The sequence below is a fragment of the Nestor notabilis genome, unplaced genomic scaffold, assembly GCF_000696875.1.
Source record: "Nestor notabilis isolate BGI_N333 unplaced genomic scaffold, ASM69687v1 scaffold2030, whole genome shotgun sequence".
NCBI lineage: Eukaryota > Metazoa > Chordata > Aves > Psittaciformes > Psittacidae > Nestor > Nestor notabilis.
Window position 1 is genome coordinate 55,259 of NW_009909505.1, and position 22,618 is coordinate 77,876.

Genomic DNA, 22,618 nt, shown 5'->3' on the forward strand with positions numbered 1-22,618 from the left:
TATTCTTGATCATAAAATTTATTTCTATCTTGCATTCAACACAACTGGGCACAGAACTTTGCAGGAAGGTCTGGAAAACACTAATCCCTTAAGAGGGTGGTGAATTTACCATGTCATGGCTCTTCTGCTACTTTTCTACACCTGCTCTGGTTTATATCTGTACCAGTGAAATGTATATGTGCATCCTCATTGTGCCATGGCAGAGCAGAGAGCTCAGTAGAGACCCACACAGTCCTTGTCAGAGAGCTGCCCAATCTTCCCTTTTTGGATGCTTTCCAGCTCATCAAAGCAGTCTTCCTCACCCAATTTTTGGGTGATGTTACTATATTTATTCCTTGCTTCATCAGGCTCTTATACTGTTTATTTCCACCTGCGTTCGTAGAAATTAGGGAAGATTAAACCTCTTAAAATCCTTCTGGTCTCTTTTGCCACATGATCCCAGGTCTCAACAAATCACAGTATCCAGTAACCTTGGTGACAGGTAAGAAATAAACCAAATTTCCCATGTGAGCCAAGTGATTGCTTAAATCCAGTTTTCTTACTTTTTGTAACAACTGTTTTTTCTGAACAATTAAGTTAAAAATTTCTTATTATCTACCTTAAGCCAACATCACTACAACACGAAGATTGAAAGAAAATAGAGATGATACAAAACCCCCTCACTTTTGAAAAAGGATTTGCGCTCTCAAGGAGATTAAAAGCCACTAAATCAAATAGAATTTGTCAGATACATGTAGAAATCCCCAAGTCATCCTAAGTCCAGGATTTCAGCAGTACTTCAGTGGAGGTGCTCTCCAGTGACAGACAGTAAAAAATAAGTTAGAAAGAATTGCTGCCCTGGGTAATGAGGTTTATCTCACAGAAAAGGTGTTAGGTCCCCTCACAATCTTTACTCATAGAAGATTTTTCCAGGTACAGGTTTGTCCCTCAAACCAAACACTTTGCCACAGACCTACTACATTATCACAAAACCACAGCTATGTGGTGCAGCAGATATAAGGGAATAAGTCTGGTTGTCCACAGTAACTTCAGTATTTAACTGTGTCAAGTGTAAATCCAGATCATGCCAGTAGCTAGTTCTGGACTGTAAAAGCCAGCCGTGGTACTGAAGTTACATTATTGATGGTGACTTTTGTTCTCAACAAGCTGCAGCCTTGGAGACATTTGTACAGCACTAAGTGCTTGGCGCTCCATCAGAGGTGGCCACAGAGTAGAGAATCCAAGTTAGTTATGACTTTTATGAAGCCAAAGTCTAGACAGGTGATAGAGTATGAAACTGCTATTTCTGCAGAGCCATTTTTCAGAACAGAAAAGGCCAGCTGGGGAAGTAAGCTGAGTTAGAGAAACAGAATTAAGAACAATTTATACCTAGTGGGGTAAAGTATTTATACTGATTCATTGTTCCATCTCAGTGTGTGCTTAACATTATGAGACAGTTTGTTATGGGCTTGTTGTGCCTCAAGTGAGTGGAGATACATTTTAATTGAGAGAAATGGGAGAAAAAAAAAGGACAAGAATATTATTGACTAATCAGTATACAGCACAGGGTGTATCAACATGGTGCTTCCCCCTCTCTCCTACCCTCCTACCTCCCTACAAAGAGTTGTACCAACAGAAATGTATTAGCAAAAGCCACCACATTTCAGGAGCTTGTTTTTCTGCCTGTTGCTGTTGACTTGCTAACTGCATCTGCCCTTATTTGTGCATGTGATGTCAATTGATGCCTGAACCAATAGGTATGTGTGTAAACTGGAGTAACAGATATGCAGTTAAAGTTTCACACTGATCTCTGGTCCATCTGCTGTCAAAATTTCTCTGGCACAGCTGCTGGGCTTGCATGTATTAATGCTGAGCTGCTTTTGAAACCAGTCAGTGTATTTTGATGGTTGCATTAACACAGCACTAACTGGGAGAAAAAGTTGGTCTTTTACTGATTCCCAAATTCAGTATCTGATCACTGACTGATGAGCATGTTAAAAGGATAATTTGAATGTACCAGGCAATGTGCATCATGCAATGTTTGAGACAAATCCACGACACCAGATGCTTTAATTACAGAGAATATATATTTACAGTCTTGAAATCCCTTCTGCAATTACAGCAGATTTTACATAAACATTATAGGTTGGGGAATCACTGTATAGAAAGAAAAGGGAAATGCTCCACAGAGGATGTTAATCAATGCTGTCAAAATCCTCTGAATGTCTCATGTAGATATACTTCCCTATAGCTGTACAGTGACAACTCTATACTTTTTTCTTTACCAGAATGCAGCATTTGGCAAAAAGCCATAAAAAGCAAACTACTGCCTGAGACAGGATGGTCTCTCCCATCTCTGATACAGACCAGTAGTAGATGCAGAGGAATGAGACAAGAATCAGGTAATACATTTCTTGCACATCTTCCAGACTTTCCATATTCACTTCAAAGTCGTGGGCTTTTAAACAATCTCCAGCTTCTTGCATCCCATGTCCTCAGCCATTACTTCTGGCACTGCAAACAGATATTCTCAGATGCAGTAGTTCCTCAGCTCTGACTCAGACCATCCACATCACCTACATAAGCTAGCAAAATAAATTGAAACACCAGGAACAAGACTTCATGGTGGGACGGTGTGGCAGAAAAGCATCAGTCAGCCCTGAAGGAGAAATCAGTCTGTGGAGGTGCTAAAAACTTTCAATTCAGCTGAAGTCACTGAGGATGAAGTATGTTATCCAGACTCTCAACTAAATCAGTTTCCTGGTTTGAATTCTGTTTCAACATCCTACTAGGCTTAGTCCCTACTGGGTTGATGATTACTGACACCAAGTATGTGATAGTTGACTCATGGGCTCCCTTCCAGTGCATTTTATGCTATGGGGTTGAGTACCTGGGGCTACCCACTATAGCCACATCCTTTAATAGCACAGATTACTAAGGGGGAATCTATACAGTTTGAAGGGTAAAACGTTGTGGACTGTGAAGTGGACTGGAAGGAATCCTTTATGTGACACCCAGGCATTACACTCATTCTGACCTTCATCTCTCAGCTATGTCTAGAATAACAGGACCTGCAGATCGTACAGAGCAGAATCTCAATGAGACCCCTGGTACAGTTCTGTTGATATACTGTCGGTCAAGTCACCAGTAACCTGAATTTTCCCACAGGACACTGCTAGGCCACTGGCAACAAATCTGTTTCTTTTCACCCCTTTCTATTCATCTGTTATACATCAATAATGATATTTGCTTTACTTTGTTACATACTTTGGTGTCTACAGATGAAAAGCATCTGATCACAGCTGAAGTGTGAGCAGACAAATGGAAAAAATAGCTGGAAAACTTTACCAAGTGGTTTCACACCTCTGCAGTTGTTTGAGTCTAATATCCAGCTCTGATTCAGGTCGTATTCTCTTTTTTACACCACCTGTTGTTTCAGTCTATTTAAAATCCTAGTTCTGCAAACGTTACACCATGTGCCTATGCTAATCCTTCTCTCTCAACACTAAAATCTGTTTTGAAATCCCAATTGCCTTTCCCCAGTTATGCAACATTTTGTTTTTTTGAACCCTTCCTGAGCAAAGAGGAAAACCATTTCCCTAAATGGAGAAAAAGGGGGATTTTAAGGCAGATTTCATCTTCAACATTTTAATGCAATAATATATGGAGAAAGAGTGGGTTGAAAGGCTGTGGTCAGAGTTGACAAGGGCTCTTTCAAAGGGTCCTGCAGAAGGGCTTGCTGTTTTTTCTCCCACTTGCCAGCAAGTGAGACGGGAAAGCTCTGCATCCACCTCCAGGTGCAGCCAGGCTAGTGAATACTGCAACCACAACTGTAGTGCTTTCATCCGTGCATCTCCAAGCAGTTATTTCTACCAGTCTCTGATCTGTCTGTGGTTTTACACAAACCTGACTGAACAAGGAGGAGTTTATTCAAATGGAGGAAATGGTGGTGGATTAGTAACGCTGTGTGTGTGTTCACGTGTGTGCGTGTGAGTGTGACTGATTTCATTGAGCAGCAATTTGTGCTCTAATAGTTTTATTGTTGCTGTGCGACAGTTCAGAAAGGAGCTGAAAGGGCTCAGGAGTGGTGACAGCAATAGCAATAGAGGTTTCAAAGAGAATAGTCTATAAAGAAACACAATTTTTCCTGCTGTTTTCAAAAGCTGGGATACATTTCTTTCTGTAAGCTTCGAAGGGACTCTTACAGCTCCCTGAAAAGCAGGAGGCAAGTGTAAATTACCGCCAGTTTCACAAGGACAGGAGCACAGGGAAAGCTGGAATTTTAGAAATTGATGTATTTTTGCTGCCAGTCAATCTCCCCTTTGTTTCCGTGGGGAGATCAATGTGATCGATACACGAGATAGCTGTGTGAGACAGCGAGGAAAAGCAGTGTGAAGCAAAAAACCTGTGGGACTTTACAGATCACCCTCTTTTCACCTCCCGCTGTTGTCTCCACCCTCAGTACGCTGTGACTCCTCCTGGAAAACAGTGATGCTGAAGTCTGCCTGGGCTGGATCAGCTCAGTCCCGTGCAGCGCTTTAGCCAGCTGGCAGTGCAGGAGGGCTCTGGTCCCTGCTGCTGCCACCTCCCCCTCTGCAGGGGGAAAGCTCACACCCCTGTGTTTTCATGAATGCCTCAAGCCAGCTATGAGAAAACAGCTTTTTAACCTGGACAAATGAGCTGGAGTCTTAAAGGGATTAACTTGTCTGGCAATTGAATTTGCAAAGACTGAAAGCCCAGGTGTTTTTGGGGGAGTGGAGGACAGTGCAGGAATGGGACTGTGACTACATGGAGAATGTGCTCTGGGGCTACAGCTCACCCATGCTCTGCTCTACTCACCCTTTCGCAGAGGACCATGGAGAACATGTGCTGAGACCAAGTGCTGAGCAGAAGCAGCATCAAGCTGGTGAAGATGGAGAATGGCACAGCAGACGAGCAGAACCAAACTGGGCTGCCATCAAGCCAGGAGATTGTTACAGCTGAATACCAAGTGGTTACCATCCTCTTGGTACTCCTTATCTGTGGACTGGGCATTGTGGGCAACATCATGGTGGTTCTGGTGGTTCTCAGAACCAAACACATGAGAACTCCCACTAATTGCTACCTGGTGAGTCTGGCTGTGGCAGATCTCATGGTGCTTGTGGCTGCAGGACTACCCAATATCACAGAAAGCCTGTATAGATCTTGGGTGTATGGCTATGTGGGATGTCTCTGCATCACTTATCTCCAGTACCTAGGGATCAATGCTTCTTCTTTTTCCATCACTGCCTTCACCATTGAGAGATACATAGCCATCTGCCACCCAATCAAAGCTCAGTTCCTATGTACATTTTCAAGAGCCAAAAAGATCATTATTTTTGTCTGGGCTTTCACCTCCATATATTGTATGCTCTGGTTTTTCTTGCTGGACCTTAATACAGTAGTCTACAAAGACACTACTGTTGTGTCCTGTGGCTATAAGGTGTCTAGGAGCTATTATTCTCCTATCTACATGATGGACTTCGGCATATTTTATGTTTTGCCAATGGTATTGGCTACTGTCCTTTATGGCCTGATTGCTAGAATACTGTTCCTGAACCCCATCCCTTCAGAACCAAAAGAGAACTCTAAGACATGGAAGAATGATGTTGCTCACCAAAGCAAGCCTGTGAATTCCAAGATGACTAACAGGAATTTCAATAGCACTGTTGCTTCTCGAAGGCAGGTAGGAACAGCAGTTTGAAATGGCTTTCTGAGACCTCAACCCCACTTGTTTTAGAGATCACCCGTCTAAACCTGTGAAGGGGGTGCATATATGTATATACATATATATAAAAAAAAAATGCATATATATATTCTTCCTTTTTGCTAAGTAGTAGGAAAGATGAAATTCTGTTATACATATATACATACATATAAATATGCATTTTTCTTGCCTATTAATTATTACCTACTGCAAGAACTGAAAAACAAATAGTATTTTATTTCCTATATCAAAAAACAATTAGGAAGTATTAATAAAGAATGAAACATTTTTAACCATAGTTTCTTTATATTACAGCCTGTTAGTAATCCTGCCAAATGTATAGAGTGACTCAAGTTATTTTTGAGATCTGAAGGGAAAGAACTAATCCTGTATTTTAGGAGACTGGGGGTTTTGTCCCAGATCAGACACTGCATCACTCTGCAAACACAGTCAAGTTGTTACTTTTCCTATCTGTAACTCAGCTGGGAAAAGTCTGCTTAAACAAGTCTGTATACAAAAGTGCCTTGTAAATGCTAAATATCTCTGTTATTCTGTCTGTCATAAAATAGCTTTATGCATCAATGCCTCAAACATGAGGCATAGGTTTGACTAGCTTCTTTTAATATTGTGAAATATGTATGCTGCGATGTGTAATTATACAAGTAGACTATAGTTAGTAGATTAATTTATGACTATTTGCAATAAACCAGACTGCCTCACGGCCACACAGCAGGCAGCAGGTAGCACAGCCAGGCGCAGTGCTGGGAAATGCAGGGCACATCGCTTCCCAGCGGGATCTCGGGAGCAGGCTCCAGCGGGTCAGGCAGCTTGACATGAGTGGCTTGGCTCATACCCCTCAGCAGCCCATTTGCCAAGCAGGATGCTTCTACCTCCCTGCACTGTGCAGTTCCCTTGGGAAGCAAAGCTGGGCTGTGCACCCTTTCAGACAACCTGAGTGCCCTCCTTGGGTGACAGGTTGGACTTTATATTCTTCTTATTTTATGTAGATTGCTATTGTTTAATGAGAGGGACCGTTTTCCCTTGTTACAAAGATGGCACTGACCTCAAAAGTCAGGTGAGCTGCCTTCTAGAACACAGAGACCTCTCAGAGCACTATAACTATGCTTAATTGAAACATGAGGGCTGGGTTTTATTTAACTATATGTCTCCAATTATAGCTGATAGAGTAGATGTGTTTAATCTTGTTTTTCTTTGTCCATTAATTAGTAGAAGAACAAGATAATCTGCTTTTCAAGTTCTCAATATCTCTTTGGTATACATGCTTGATTACATGTACTTACCACTTGAAAAACAGACAGGTCTTTTACCTTGAGCATTCCTGAATGTGGATACTGTTATATTATGAAACCTAAACGGGAGGATTGCAATGTGATATGCCTTCTCTGAACTGTGCTTGCACTACAATGATGGAGTTGCATACAATGTGCAGCATGTGATCTGTAGAAAAAGTGACTGAAAATGTGGTGTAGTCTATTTCTGCGGCAGTTCTTATATTTACCCAAGATCATTCTACAGAATGAAATCCATGCATATTCCTGTGGTGGGTTGGCTTTGGCTAGCACCCAAACATCTACCCAGCTGCTTGCTCATTCTTCAATCTCATGAAAATGGGAAGACAAGGAGCAAGAAAGTTCATGGGTCAAGATAATGACAGGAAGATCAGTTATCAGTAGTTGTCATCAGAAATGCAGACTCAACTTGGGGAAACTTAACTTCATTTATTGCCAATTTATTGGCCCTTGCTATAGGCATGAGTTATACTCAATCGCTTCTGTGAGGCAACCAGCAGCATGGGTCCTGGGAGTGTTGTGGTCAGGTTGCAGAGGTTTGTCTCTGTCAAAAAAGTTTCACTGTGGGTCCTGCATGGGCTGCAACCCCTTCACGTGATGCCTGCTTTGCCAAGAAGCCTCCTCTCTGACTTTGATGTTCCCTCTCCTGTTTCTCACTCTTTTGTTCTCTTCCCCCTCTCTCTCTCCAGCATTTTTGATTTTTCTCACATTTATATAACACACCAGAAAGCAGCAGTAAGTTAGATTGGTTTCTTCAACCTCCATGAAGGTTAAACTTAGGAATTTCACAGCCACTTCTGATGAGGATTAATCCCACATGGCAGTATGCAAATTGATTTCTTCATCTAGAAGAGCTCTCTGCTCACAAAGGAAGCAAATATAGAATAAAATAACAATTTCCTTACAGCTATGGAGGACACCTACCTAAGCTGAGGAGAAGGGGGTGGGTGGGAAGCTCAGCAGTGAGATAAACAGGAGGACGGAGGTGGCTATTGCTGAAGGAGAATAGATGGACCATGTTCAGCTTCATTAGCACAGATATTTTCAGTCTCTGATGTAAACAGACATAATGCCAGCACTGAAGGGCAAAAAAGTAGTCGTCAGGTGGTCAAAGGACTTTTGTTTCCAAAATAGAATGGGAATTTAGAGCATTCTATGGTTTAGAAAGAAGGCCTGGAATATATTTTGTAATGGCGAGTCAAGCTATTTTAACATATTTTTGATGTGAGATGCCTAGGGATGAGCTCTGAATGAAGCTCTAGCACACCTCCAATGAATGGAAATCAGTTCTTCCAGGTAGAAAGTGGGCATCTACTTACTTATTCCATTCCCTGACACATGATTTAAACATCACTGAACTAGTTCTAAGAAATACTTGCTTCATTACAGTGTTTGGAAAGCTAACAGGAACAAAATCTGTTTACTAAAGGATCAATATCCCCAAACTAAGAGCCACCAATGGGCAAAGCCTTCAAAGTACTCTTCAGGCCCCCCTGAAGTTTTCATTCAAAGCACTGCAAGACAAAACTGAAGAGGGAAGAAGACAAATGGGAAAAAAAAACCCAAACAAACAAAACAGCAAACCAAAACCATGTATAAAAATCAGTCCTTTTTTAAAAAATGTTGAAAGAGAGGGAAAGACACAAAAAAGCTTTATTTTCTCATAAAATAGAATCTCCATTTCCAACACATTTTTGTTTCACTGTACATCTGTTACTGCTGATATTGTACAACTACTGAAATTATGAGATATTTGTTTCACTGCAAACTACAGTTCTGCCAAGGAAAAGAGCACCAATACATACCCATAGAATATGCCAAACTCCTTTCGTGCATCCACTTTTGAAAAGCTAAATCAATGCCACTTGTGCAATATTTATTCTGTTTTTCAGAACTGTACAGGACAGCAGGATATGATAGATATACTAAAAGTTTAGGTTTTTAAAAAAAACAACCTAACAAACTAGTTTTATTGACAGCCAGGCACTGGCCTTCCTTCGTACATGAGAGTACACTTCCAATTCACTTTATACTTTCCATCAGGCTCCTGGTGTCCCAGAAGGCACAGAAACCAGTTCATTCTGCGTCTTCCTTGTCAGAAACTAAACCCTAAAGCCTGTGATCCACTTTTCGTGGAAAGCAGTAAGAGTCATTTATTTCTTTTGTAAAGCTTCTGATCAGCCACTACAAGTCAGTAGGTGACACCTGACTTTGTCCTGAGGGAAGACCACTGCCAGAAGAAAGCAAGATACTGGTGTGCTCCATCTTCAGAGGAATTGGTCTGTGCTCAAGACTCCATGCCATTAGGCCCTGAGGGATCAAATAGTGTTAGGTTTCTTTGTAGTATTGAAACATGCAGTTAAACCTTCAAGCACGTGTTTAGTTTGTGACTAAAGAAAAATCTTAAACACCTATTAGACCTGATGGAGCTGGTGATGACTGTGTTGAATAGGCTTTTATCTGTGCTTTGCATAGAAAATAACCTTGCTATATAAGATGAACTTCATCATATACAGCTCTGAGAAAACAGAATGACATAGTTCTGGTGCACATATTTCCTCAAGTTGAACAGGAGGGAAGCTGAGAAAGTACAATATTCCGGCACCCTTCAGTTGAACCCAGGTCACAGTAGCTGAAACTTCAAAGCTTAACAGAGGAAAGATCAATAAGATTAGAAGATGATATCATGACAAAGAGCATCTCTTAAGGCCAGACAGTTCAAAGTCCCATTTACGTGATTCAGAGACAAAGAAAGAACTTCAATGCAAATTCTATGCTAAGATTTATTTAACAACTATATGATCATTTGTAGAGATGATCACAGGTCCCAAGGAAGTGAATTGAAGCCAATTTCTACTCACTCACCAGAAAATATAGACTATGAATTCAGAGCAGTCCAATTATAAACATATTCTATGATTCTGTGTAAGGAATCCTGGGCCTCATGAAGCACTTGAAACTCTGACTGTTGTCCATGGAACTAGAGTAAAAACTGCATGTAGTGCCAAGAAATATTGCATGTGACCCAAAGGATCATGAGCTAAGAAGGGACTTCATTGCAGACCGTTCAGGACCTTAGATTAAAGTAATTTCCCTCCAGTACTTTGTTATGATTTCACAGGATCACTGAGGCTGGCAGGCACCTCTGCAGATCATGAAGTCCAACTGGTATTACCACTTTCAGTGGTAGACTGAAGATATCTGGCTTGCTAGCCTACTAGGTAGCTGTTCTGTCACTTTGCTTTAGTTTCTTCATTGCAGTTGCAAAGGCAGATGCAACAGTTAGATCTTTTACTTTTCAGGCATGCATATAATTACATTAGCCTACCAATTTGTGTCTTTGCTATTCCAAAATGGCCTGTTATTGGTACTTGAAGCCATCCATATTGTTGTTTCCTGAAAACACATTCACTGACTGTATCCTAATCAAAATGAATAGCAAACAAGCAAACATTAACTGCAGTTACAGGCATTTATTGCACATAAATAGTAATGTGTGTGCATAAATTCAATCTGGAAAAAATACAAGTGCCTGTACCAAAGGTTTGGCCAGATTGTCCATTACCAAAAACTGCAGACAAACCAAATTCAATATAATCAGCTCATTGCTTCTATCAAGTAGCAGTTCATATTTAACTCACATTCACATACATTACAGCTTCAATTTAACACGTGCCTGAAATTCAAGCTAATAATTCTTTAGTATCTATCTACAATCTTCTTTTCTGTATCTTTACACCCTAAAGTACCATAAATATAAGAAATAAATCTCTACACTTCTTTTTCATTGCTTTTTCATATGCAACACTGCCCTTATAGCAGCTAAGAGCCCAGGCATTGTCTGGCTGACGTGCTCATGGAATCACAATTTGAGCTATGTGCTTCCTTTTCTTTTTGCTTCCTTTTCTCTTTCCCATATGCGACTCCCCTGATCAGATCAGATCCTGGTTCTGGCTGTGTTGGTCTCTCTCACACTTCCATTTTATCCCACCTAGTTCAATCAACATATCCCAAATTTTTTCTTGTCCATCCTTAATACGAACACTGAATCAGATATTTGCAGGTAGATTACATACTTTCTCCAAAGGAATTCCTAGTTTCCTCAGGTGTCAAGGACTGTGAAAAATAAATACAGCCTTAGACAGCAAACATGTTTGCTTATACTTGAGATGGGATCCAACTCACTTAACACTCACAGAATCTCAGAATCGCAGAAACACAGAATGCTTGAGGTTGGAAAGGACCACCAGGGGTCATCTAGTCCAACCTCCCCACTCAAGCACATTCATTGCTCAGGATTGTGCCCAAATGGCTCTTGACTATCTCCAGTGAAAGGGACTCCACAACCTCCTCTCTGGGCATTCTATTCCAATGCTCAGGCACCCTTACAGTAAATAAGTTCTTCCTCATGTTCAGGTGGAACTTCCTGTGTTTTAGTTTATGCACATTGCCTCTTGTCCTATCAACTGACACTATCAAGAAGAGTCTGGCCTGTCCTCTTGCCACCATCCCTTCAGATAATTATACACATTGATCAGATCACCCCTGAGCCTTCTCTTCTCTAGGCTGAACAGGTCCAGCTCCCTCAGCCTTTCCTTATATGAGAGATGCTCCAGACCCTTAATCATTCTAGTAGCCCTTGGCTGGGCTTGCTTCAGGAGCTCCATGTCTCTCTTGCACTGGGGAGCCCAGAACTGGACACAGTACTTCAGGTGAGGCCTCACCAGGGCTGAGTGGAGAGGAAGGATTACATTATGTGTATCTCACAAAGTTAGTTGCTTAGTCCAACCAAATTATCTAGGACCTCTCCACAGTAGATTAAAATAGGTAGCTTACCCTCTAGAGAAGGTCCTCTCTTAGATACTGATGCAGTACGTGACGACCTGCCCTACACAGAAACTCGTCTGTTCTCTCACAGCAGAGCAAGCACAGATTCCAGCATGCAATGCAACATACATTTTGTATGGCTTAGATGGAATACTCAATCATATCACTTGGTTTCACTTGCAGTGATATTACATCGAGACCATATTTTTTTTATTTATTTAATCTTCCTCATTGTACAACTTCTTTTGGATTACAAAATCACAGGCTGGCATACACAATCTCTCTGCATCGCAACGAACACCACTAAGAACAAGAAAGAATAGTAAGAATGATACATTTAGGTGTTTAAAACACCAGAGTGACTCTATAGCATGGTAACTTAGTAAGTATAACTATTACTTTTACCTATCAATCTAAGACAGATTTTTATTGAAAGCGAAGCAACTAGTGAACTGTGAGTACCACAGTAGTGAAAATGTCTTGTAAAAGCACTTCCTTAGAATGACACGGTTTGGAGCAGGAAGGAAACAGAGAATACTAGTTCAGAATCAAAATATTGGAAATCTGTTTAGAAAAAAACATTTTAAATATTTTTCAGAATGTTCTCAGAAACCAAAAGACAGGGCTTGAAGAATGGTTGTGTGCACCCAGGAAGACATCCAATATCAATCACTTCCTAGTATTCCAAGTACGCTTGAAATATGGATTAATAGGGATTTGTTGAAAGCCTTTTAATCACGTTTAACTAGCATGTACTTACGAGTGATTTTAGTGGAGCTGACTGACCCCCTGCAAGCAATTGAAACTCATGATTATCAGCATCTATCCTTTCTGCAAGCAATGAAATTATAACCTATACAGCCAGAAGTATCCTGTGGTTACGGGAGCCACTGATTCATTGAAGTGTAACTTCAATGTGTAACCCAGAAGGAAGGACTAAAGTGAAGGTAAAAAGTTCTTTAGTCTGTCAATAGGCAACAACAGTTTATGTCGAGAAGAAAGGGAAACAGTAGAACAAATCACAGTCAAAAGCAGCAGTTGTAGCTCACCAAAACCAATGCAAATGCTTTCCAGTTCATGCAGTTAGCCAAGTCATCTCCTGACTTAGATGAGGCCGTGCCACCATACTATTCCACTGTCACATCTCACTGTACTTTCTACCTTTTTTACTAATTTTTTTCAAATTTCCTTTAATGTAGAGACTAGAAAATACCATATATACTAGAATTAAGAATTAAACTATTTATAAGAGAAAGACTCCGTTTACAGTGGTGGGTTATTTTCCTTTATATTTTTATTATTTCTTGTTCACTTCATTTCAGCTATCCTGGCTATCCCCAAAAGCTGTTTTTACTTTATTCAAACCAAATTCACATGATAGATCAAAGTTCTTATAATGATCAAATTCTGTTGATAATCTTTTTTTTCCCTGGCTATGTAAACTTTAATTGACATTTCAGAGTAAATATCAAATAATGAAGATCTAACTAAATATTGAGGATCTGAGGAATAGAAATATATCTATTTTTATTTTCATTATTTTTGGCTTTTGGAAATATTGTTAAGGTGGCTGTTAAAGCAGATAATCTAAATAGGTTTCAGTTTCAGTTACTCTACAGACTATACTAGTCTGAAGGAGGAGATCTAATGTGGTTGAAACAAATGGCTTTAGACCCCTTATTTTCTATTTGAATTAACACCTCCTTTCAGCTTGACAAGTTGTAAAGTCCAAGGCATGCAACAATTAGCTTATTGGGATGTCACCTGGAAAGAGTCATTTAACAAAAACTAGGAAGAATTTGGAACCAGGTATTTTTGTCCTTGTAACTGTAGAAAGCCTCTCTGCACCAAACACTGATCAGTAATTCCCAGCTGGAGAGCCTGTCTATAGTTTTGTATTGGCCCTAGAGATGTAGGAATGCACATGTTCCTTCCAAGATGAGTTCTAACCTGCCCCTCTTCTGTCTTCCTCTGTGCTTCCCCAGGTTACCAAGATGTTGGCCGTGGTGGTGATCCTATTTGCATTTCTATGGATGCCCTACCGCACACTGGTTGTGGTCAATTCCTTTCTCTCCAGCCCCTTCCAAGAAAACTGGTTCCTGCTATTTTGCAGAATCTGTATCTATTTAAATAGCGCCATCAATCCTGTAATTTACAACCTCATGTCCCAGAAATTCAGAGCAGCTTTCAGGAAACTCTGCAACTACCAGCAGAAACGGGAGAAGAAACCAGACAATTACAACATGGCTCTAAATTGTAACGCCGTCAAAGAGTCTGATCACTTCAGCACTGAGCTAGAAGATATTACTGTCACAAATACCTATATGTCCTCTGCAAAATTGTCCCTTGGCGACACGTGTTTGTCATCTGAGGTAACAGTTAATGCAGTTTAATGTTTGGTGTAGAGTTCTTATGAACCAGAGCATGTTCATGTGCACGGGGCTGTGCTGGGCTAGCTCTCAGCTGGGACCAGGGGAGACTGGCAGTGACAGATGATGCACCATCAAACAGGGCATGGTGGGGTGGGAGAACTGCCCAGCTCTGGAAAGTGATGCATGACATGACTGGGAGGATCTGGGAATGGGGAAGGATGATGAGAAACATGCAGGTTAAGCTTTACTCCCTGATGAACAGAGGGCAATGGTGGAGCATCAGAGCGGTGCTTGGGCATGGTGCCTCTTGCACATGTCTGGCAGAAAGGTGGGCATTGGTGTCTGAGCTCAGTGATCCCTCCTGGTATGCTCTGGTTGCCCACAGAAAGGCAACAGAGAGTTTTCTTGTGCCTCATACCCTGACTCCTGCTCGGGGTTAACTAGCCCAGTGCCACCATGCAGCTGCTGCTAAAAGAAGACACGGACCTCCCCCACACCAGCATTCTGGTCCTGAGAGTGCTGAAAGCCGCATCCATTTCCATGCTACCTGCACCGTCCCTGTGTGCAGCACATCTCTGTAAACCAGCTCTTTTCTACATGATGATACATGTTACATTTTTCATAATGCTTTTTTGCACAATACTACTTAATGCTCGTAAACTTGTATACCTTAGCCCTTACCATACAAAAGATCCACAGAAAGGCTTAACTTTTCGTTTCCTTTTTCAGATGATATGAAAATGAAAAATATTTCTTTCTCAGTTTTCTTTTTCTCTCCTTATTTTCAGGCCTGAGGCCCCCCTTCTCCTGAGAACACAGCCATATAAACCTTTGGATGCTGTGTTCCCACCAACCTGTGTGAAATGCAAAGGTATTTCTGCTCACACAATTGCAGGAGTTACCATACATCTCTACACAGCTGTCTGTGTCCTAGAAGAAAAAGCTTCATCCTGGAGAGCAAAAAGAATATACTACTGAGTCTCACTGAATGAAGCACTTAAGACAATTTTAAGCAGATGAGTTGGCTACAGTGGATTACCCAAGTCCTTTGTCTCATGTATCAGCCAAAGAGTGGTCTGTGTTCTCAGACAGAACAAGGCTGCCCAGGACATCTCCTTGGTTGCAGAGAGGGGCAGCAGCTGATTCTCCCCATGAGACTGAGAGGCGAGGAGAGGAGCTGCCCTCCTGCATGGCTGCATCAGGCAGAACCAGCAGTGCCCATCCCACAGCAGCTAGAACCACTGCTGACTGCAGTGATCACCTGCCTTTGACTCCCCCAATCCACATCAGTGCAAATCTAATTACAAGCATCTTTACACACTTCAATAAGCAGATGTCTGATGGAAAAGAGCACAAATTTGTCTTTGGGTTGTCAAAGGTAAAGTCAAGGTAAACTTGAACTGCATGAAATACGAAGACCATTCAATGAATTTGCAGCAGGGAATAAACAAAAACTCTATAAGAAGCTTTAATAAAATCTTTATGTTTTGTCAATCTAGACTTTTTCAAGGGCATATAAGTGTAGGACAAGGCAAAATACTTTCCAACTGAAAGAAGGTAGATTTACATTAGATATTAGGAAGAAGTTGTTTGCTATGAGGATGGTAAGACACTGAAACAGGCTGCCTAGAGAAGTTGTGTCTGCCCCATCCCTGGCAGCGTTCAAGGGCAGGCTGGATGGGGCTTTGAGCAACCTGGTCTACTGGAAGGGCTCCCTGCCCATGGCAGCAGGGTTGGAACTAGATGATTTTTAAAGTCCCTTCCAACCCAAACTGTTCTGTGATTCTATGATTCTATGATTGTATATATATGTACCACTTCAAAGTTAAATTTCAGCTTATGTTGAATCCTGCTGGAACTTGACAGGTACTGAAGACTCTTGGACAGACTTTTACTAGTTAATATTATCTTGGTTCAACAATAGTTGTGTCTTAGGCTGCTACAGGGGGTTTATAAGTTTGGTACAGATAATGTCTGGGGAAAAGAGGAAAATTCAGTGAAAAATTACTCTTCTTTCTTTTTTTTTTTTTTTTTCCTGAAAGATTATCCATTAAAATACTTCAGAGCATAAAAACATTGTCAGAAGAGAAGTCACCATGGCTTCTCACTTGCCAGCAGTGCTGCTGGCATGCTCTTCCCTCATGGGCCCATTTCAAGCAGCCTGGGGCCACGATCTCGCCACTGTAGCTGCAGTCAAAACAGCTTTGGCTTTGCTCGAGACCAGCTTATGTTCTTGCTATAACTTCATTTTCCTATTCCTGTGCAGCAGTAACAGAAACTCTGGAAGATGCCTGCTTATTCTTGTTTGCTATGAACATTTTGCGCAGCTTTTTGCATGACATTTAAAAAGCTGTAAACCCCTAAATGTTCCAGTAAAAAACCTGTCTGGTGTGGATGTAAGAGGTAGCCTCGTAGCACTAGTAAGGCTTTCCAGCCCAGTTTGCATATACAGCTGCTTCCCCAATCCGAACCATTCTCACAGTCATGTGAACTGAAAATATTGATAGGCCTCACATTTAGATTTCGATGTGAATCCCTGACTTCTGCATCCAAAAGCCTCTATTCAACACCATATGGATGGCAAGGAAGAAGCGAACAGTCTGTATTCTGCTGCATCCACATCCTTGCTTTAACTTCTGTTTTAACCTTGGAGAGCTTCACAGATACTTTCTAGTTTAGCAGAATGATGGCAGGGCACGCAAGGGACCAACAGCAGCAGGTTTTCAACCAGCAACACAGATGTGACCAACTTCCTCCAGAAAGGACTTTCTCTCTTTTATTTCCATCAGCACTTGCCTTTTCATTTTGGTGAGCAGAGGGAGCGAGACCACAGGGGTATCCTGCTTCTGGAGACTTTTACCTGAAATTATGGGGGAAAAAACCCACTTCATGTGTGGGCAATCATCAGGGGCAGGCTGTACACTGCCCGAGGAAGCACAGGACCTGGCAGAGCTTTGGCTGGAGCAGAGCCAGCAGCTGAGCCCATGCAGGCTGTGTTGCAATGATGTTCTGTATATCCTCTGCAGTGGGACTCTTTTTACTTGATTTACTGGGGGCTGAGGCTTGTCAGCTTGTCTGCCTGAGCAGCAAGGGCCACCAGACACATGCACTGGGTCTGTTTCTGTGCAGATGCTCCTCCACCATGGCATCTGAACAGACACACAAGGAGTGGAAAGGGGGTGGGGGGTGGGGGTGGTGTCCAGACTCTTGACTGCTTTTGAATAAGAAAAAATAAAATGATAGAGTAAGTCACATGGAAGCCAGGCATCAAAGCTGACCAGTGTTCAAGAGTCAGAAGAATATGATGTTGTTCCAGAGTTAGAATTCATAGCAATTCTATCTCATATATACAATACCACTGCAGTGACATACACTTTGAACAAGCCTTTCCTTAACAGACACTGATGTGAAACTGCGGAGTTCTATAGCATTTTACTGCTCACACTGGCTTAAAGCTAGTTTGCCATTGTAAGGGGAAGTCAAGGAGAAGTACCTCAAGTTCTATAATGTTGCCTCCAAAGCAATGGTCACAGTAAAATGAAATTATCTGGGAAAGCTTACACGGGCATCTATATTTACTTATCCAAGAGACATATTCAAAGTAAAAGCAGGCTCCTCTATCTGCCTGAGCAAAGCCTTCGTGTGCAGTTGGCCAGCACCGCTCACAGCTGATCAAAGTGGATCCCCAGCTGGTACTGGAGGAGGAGCATGTGGAGGTGGCTGTTGGTGGAATCAGCATGTGGAAATCCTTTCACTCTTCACACGCCATTGTCAGTTAGACATATATCCAGTGCTTTCAGACCAGGCCCTACCTCCCAGACGTTCTGAAGAGGTGCCACAACTAGGTCTTTCTCTTACTTCAAAAGCAAATAGACCTCCATGATAAGCATCAGGCAAAGACAGTGCCTGCCACGGAAACCTGTCTGCACTGTTAGGAACACAAATGGCTGAGTGAAGAACTGAGCTAAGTATTCGTGTAATAACAGCCACACAAACTTACATTTTTATCTTGACCCTTTTCAGAATACAGACTGAACTACAACTCTTATAGACTAACAGTATCAGAAATAAATTCTCTCCTTTATTTGCCTTTTGCTTAAAAAGTAACTTTCTGCTTTCTTAGATTCCATCTCCACAGTTCTTTTTTTTTCAGATGGTCAGGTGAGGTATGTAAGCCTACATTCTTAGTGAGATTTCATCAAGGGCTAAAATCTGTGTAGGTACTTGTGTATGCACCATCACTTACAATAAAAAATGCAAGGTATTATTTCATTGTGATATTTATTTGCTCTAACAAAAATGATTGAAAAGAAAACTGTGTGCACCAATGCAATATATAAAATTGCAGATTTAAGCTAGAGTGTGATTTTAATTAAAAATGCGCTGTGATTATCTTTATAGATAACATTCATGAAATCTATGCTAATTTTGTATAGATTCATACAGCTAATACTATGAAACTGTTAGATATCTTGTTAATGTGATTTTAGATCTATTTCCATGCTTACCCTTGTGTTTGTAACAGCAACCAGCCTTTTTTCTTGTGCCTAGATGTTGTAGGTTAGATATGAGGGTATGTATTTATTTAAAAAAAATGTGTGATTTTAAGTTTATTAGTAATAACACAAAACTTTTTTGCTAGAAGTGAAAGTGACTGTATGTCAGTTACTGACTGCAGTAATATAACTATTTATCTCTGTATACTTATTTTGTGGATATCAAGTTCCTTTGCGACATTTAGTTTGAAAGGATTATCTGATAGGCAGCAATATTGAAATTCATGTCTGTATCGTCATTTAATGGCTTTGATGTAAGAGATTGTAGTCTTTTTGTATTTTTTTGTGCAACTTTCTCCAGCATGTAGAAGAAGAGATGCTGCTGTAGCATCTTTTTTTTGGAGCTACACTACTTCCCATGTGAAATACTGAGATGTTGGAAGCTTCAGTGTTGGTAAATTATGGAGATAAGAAAAGTTAGGTGTATTTAAAACATTCTTTGGTTCAAATTAGTGCAGGATTTCCCGGAGAGCAAAGTTAAAGATATATCAAAGCAGCTCCAGTGTAGTGTGAAGGGATTTATAACGCTCCCATAGAAGTGAATGGCACAAGTCAAATGGTAAAGCTCTCACTAGCTTCCCTTCAAAAGCAATTATCTGATACAACAGACTGAAGTGCTGATCCTAATTCAGGAGCTGCCACCTTTGCTCCTTCAGTACGCAGTGAACGCTCAGATCAATGTCTTGGCCTTTGGAAGTAGACAAGTATTTCTTGGTTGTTCTTTCAAAAGCTATTCTAAAAAAATTAAAAAAAAAATAAAAAAAAAAATAAATCCAGATCTGATCATTGTCACCATGGAAGAAAACAAAAAGCTATTCTAAGATTGTGCAAAGATAATTTGTTTTTCAACAATACTGCAAATGTTTATTTCTCCACTATTGTTTGAACTCTACTGTGTACAGTTTTAGTTCTACAAACTGCAGTGAAATTTCAAAATGATCTTTCAGCACTTTGTTATCTCTTCTTCAGAATTGTTTTTTTGCTGTTTTGTTCTTTTCAATAAGGGATTGTTTTCCCCTGGTTCTTTCATTACTACTGGGATACAGGGATACAGCAAATGCCAGGAAATAAGTTCAGCCAAAGTGACTGGGACTCCAGAATTCCTTAATATGGGAGCTGAATGATGGAAATTCGAATTCACTCAAGAGTAGTTAGTTTAGAAGGAATTTCTTTTTGGCCTACCCAGAGTAATTCTGACTTCATTTTGTCACTGCATGTGGTTATAAATTTGCTTATTAATATGATTGCAAAATTGTTCAGAGAAATGTACTGCTTATAAATGTAATCCTTCTAAAAATGAAGAACAGTTTTTGTTCGAAAGAAGCATTTTGTAACTCTTTGATGCATGCCACTGTGGACAATAATGTGATGGAATTTTATTGCTACTCTAAATAAATGTTGAACAAGATACGGCAACTTTAATTTTTTACAACCACTTGAATACACACCTTTTGCCTTCCTGTCCTTGGCAATGGGCAGATAATGCAACAACATCTTTTGTCATCTGTAAGGGAATGAGCATTCCAAAAAGGCAAGCTTTGTTTCCTGAAGGAAATGCAGTTTGGCAGTAGTTTAGCAGTGGCAGTGCTTAAACAGGAGAGGATTCATGTGGATCATTGTCCTTGCTACAAGAATTACTTATGCATTTTGCACTGGACAGCATTAAACAAACACAAAACCAAAAAACTCAAATAAACAAACAAAAAAAGACAAAAGAAAAAAGTAATCTTTGGAGTAAGAGCAGATACCAGAAGCCACTGTGGTCTTTGGGCCCCACAATCAACTTAGTGGGTTTCCCTACTTGATGGGTACTGCCTTGCTTTTCTCCTGATGTCAGTCACTTGTGCTTGGACTCAGCCTCAAGTAAAGGAGTAAAGTACTTGGTCTGCTCTGATTTTCCTGCAGGTAATGCATAGGAAACTCACTGTCCTGGACAATAGGATACACACAAAGGCTGAATTCCCTAGAGGCCAGACTGAAGCCAGATGTATGTCTTTCTTACATTTCTTGGGTAAATGCTCTATCAGTAGTACTAAAGGCAGGTGGCTCATTCTCACGACAGATCTTGCCAACATTTGTGAATCCCAGGTAGCAGGTTTCTTAATCTTTTCACTTAGTACCCAATTCAAGTTGTCTACCTGGGGATGAATAACCCCATATATTAGTACAGGCAGACTTGTTGGAGAGCAGCTCTGCAGAGATGAGGCACTGTGGATCCTGGTGAACAAGTTGACCATGAAGCAGCAATGAGACCTTGCAGCAAAGAAGGCCATTAATCTCCTGGGCTACACTAGACAGACCACGGCCAGTAGGTAAAGAAAGATGACCCTTCCCCTCTGTTTGGCACTGTCGAGACACAGCTGGGGTGTTGTGCTCAGTGCTGGGCTCCTCAGTGCAAGAGAGACATGGACATGGAGGTGAGTCCAGTGAAGGTCCACAGAGATGAAGGAGCTGGAGCATCTGATGTGTGAGTAGAGGCTGAGAGAGCTGAGATTGTTCAACCTGGAGAACAGTAGGTTCGGGGGGATATTACCAGTGTGTAAAAACACCTGATGGGAGAGAAGGTAAACCCAGGCTCTTTTCAGTGGTGCTCAGAGACACGGCAAGAGGCAATGGGCACAAACTGAAATACAGCACATTCCACTTAAACACTGGTTAAAAAACCTTTTACTGTGAGGGTGGTCAAACACAGAAGCAGATTTCCCAGAGAGGTTGGTAAGTCAAGTTTAACTACAAACCTCACTCCCAGGGCTTTCCCTAACAACTCTAGATCATATCAGCTGAGTGTCTACATGCTCCCATTCAGATGAACTTTGCTATTTGGTGAAGACACATAATTGTCCTATTCCTCTGCAGTATATTGCATTTCTCTTCCTTTTATTGCAAATGCACAAGGTAGTTTTTTGAATTGTTTTGAAAATTTTTGTGAAGTTTTACATACATGCACTTTTAAGGATGATTTGATGTATAGAGCTTAACAGTGAGGAAAAAGGCATTTGGTACATATTGTTAATACTGAATGCATGATGATTTGTGCTACTTCAGAACATTCAAGTTCCCATTTGTTGCCCCTTTTGCATATAAATCTATGAAAATTTTTTTCTGAGAGCTGCTTCAGTTTTATTTCAGTAGCAGATTTTGCCACAATTTTGAGTAACAGGTAAATATCACAATATTTGGTATCAATGCCTGGTTTTGTATGCTTTCATGTCAAGAGAACATGTCTACATGGCTCTGAGACTTCTAAGAAATTATGGAGATATTCTCCTATGGGTAAGGAAATAGCACCTGAGAGCAGATCTTCCCTCATGCTGAAAATAAGTGTTTGAAAAAAAGAACTAGTGAACACTGTCTGACTGTAACACACTACTTGTCAATGTGCCATGGTGAAAGATTCAGGGCTGAGGACACACACACTCCTGCCAGACTGTGGCTGCTGAGGTTCATGGCACTGAAGCAATTACCACTTGCGCAGATGTGAGGAGGCTAAAAGCACGAGGACTGAAGGCTCTCAGACCAGCAGTGTTGCTGCCAAATCTTCCAAAATAGAAAGTGCTGCTACCAGGAATCATTTGTATTTGTCAAAAGATCTCTTTTCAAATCTGCAGTCATTGCACATATTTACATGAACACAGTGGGGGTTTTGAGCTCTCAGTTTAAAGCTAGCATCCAAGAAAGAACAAGAAATTGAATCCTTGCTTGCAATGTTTTATAATGGCTGGATAAATCTCCTGAGGGATAATCAAGTAGATCTTAACAGGCTGATGACAGCTAGCCAGCTGGATTTTGTCATGGCTTAATAAAAGCATATGAAGCAGAGCAATAGACCTTTGCAGAAAGAATAAATAA

General features: G+C 40.9%; 1 protein-coding gene across 1 annotated transcript; it reads left to right on the forward strand.

The window, feature by feature from the left end:
* The first annotated feature begins 4,891 nt into the window (after positions 1-4,891).
* Positions 4,892-15,007, forward strand: TRHR (thyrotropin-releasing hormone receptor). The gene is made up of 3 exons (XM_010022880.1): positions 4,892-5,683; positions 13,827-14,213; positions 15,002-15,007. Exons 1-3 carry the CDS (start codon positions 4,892-4,894, stop codon positions 15,005-15,007), a joined length of 1,185 nt encoding a protein of 394 aa, XP_010021182.1.
* The last annotated feature ends 7,611 nt before the right edge of the window (positions 15,008-22,618 follow it).

Coding starts and splice junctions, on each gene's coding strand:
- TRHR (XM_010022880.1), top strand. CDS start 4,892: ATGGAGAATGGCACAGCAGACGAGCAGAACCAAACTGGGCTGCCATCA. Junction 5,684..13,826: donor CTGTTGCTTCTCGAAGGCAG/GTAGGAACAGCA, acceptor GTGCTTCCCCAG/GTTACCAAGATGTTGGCCGT.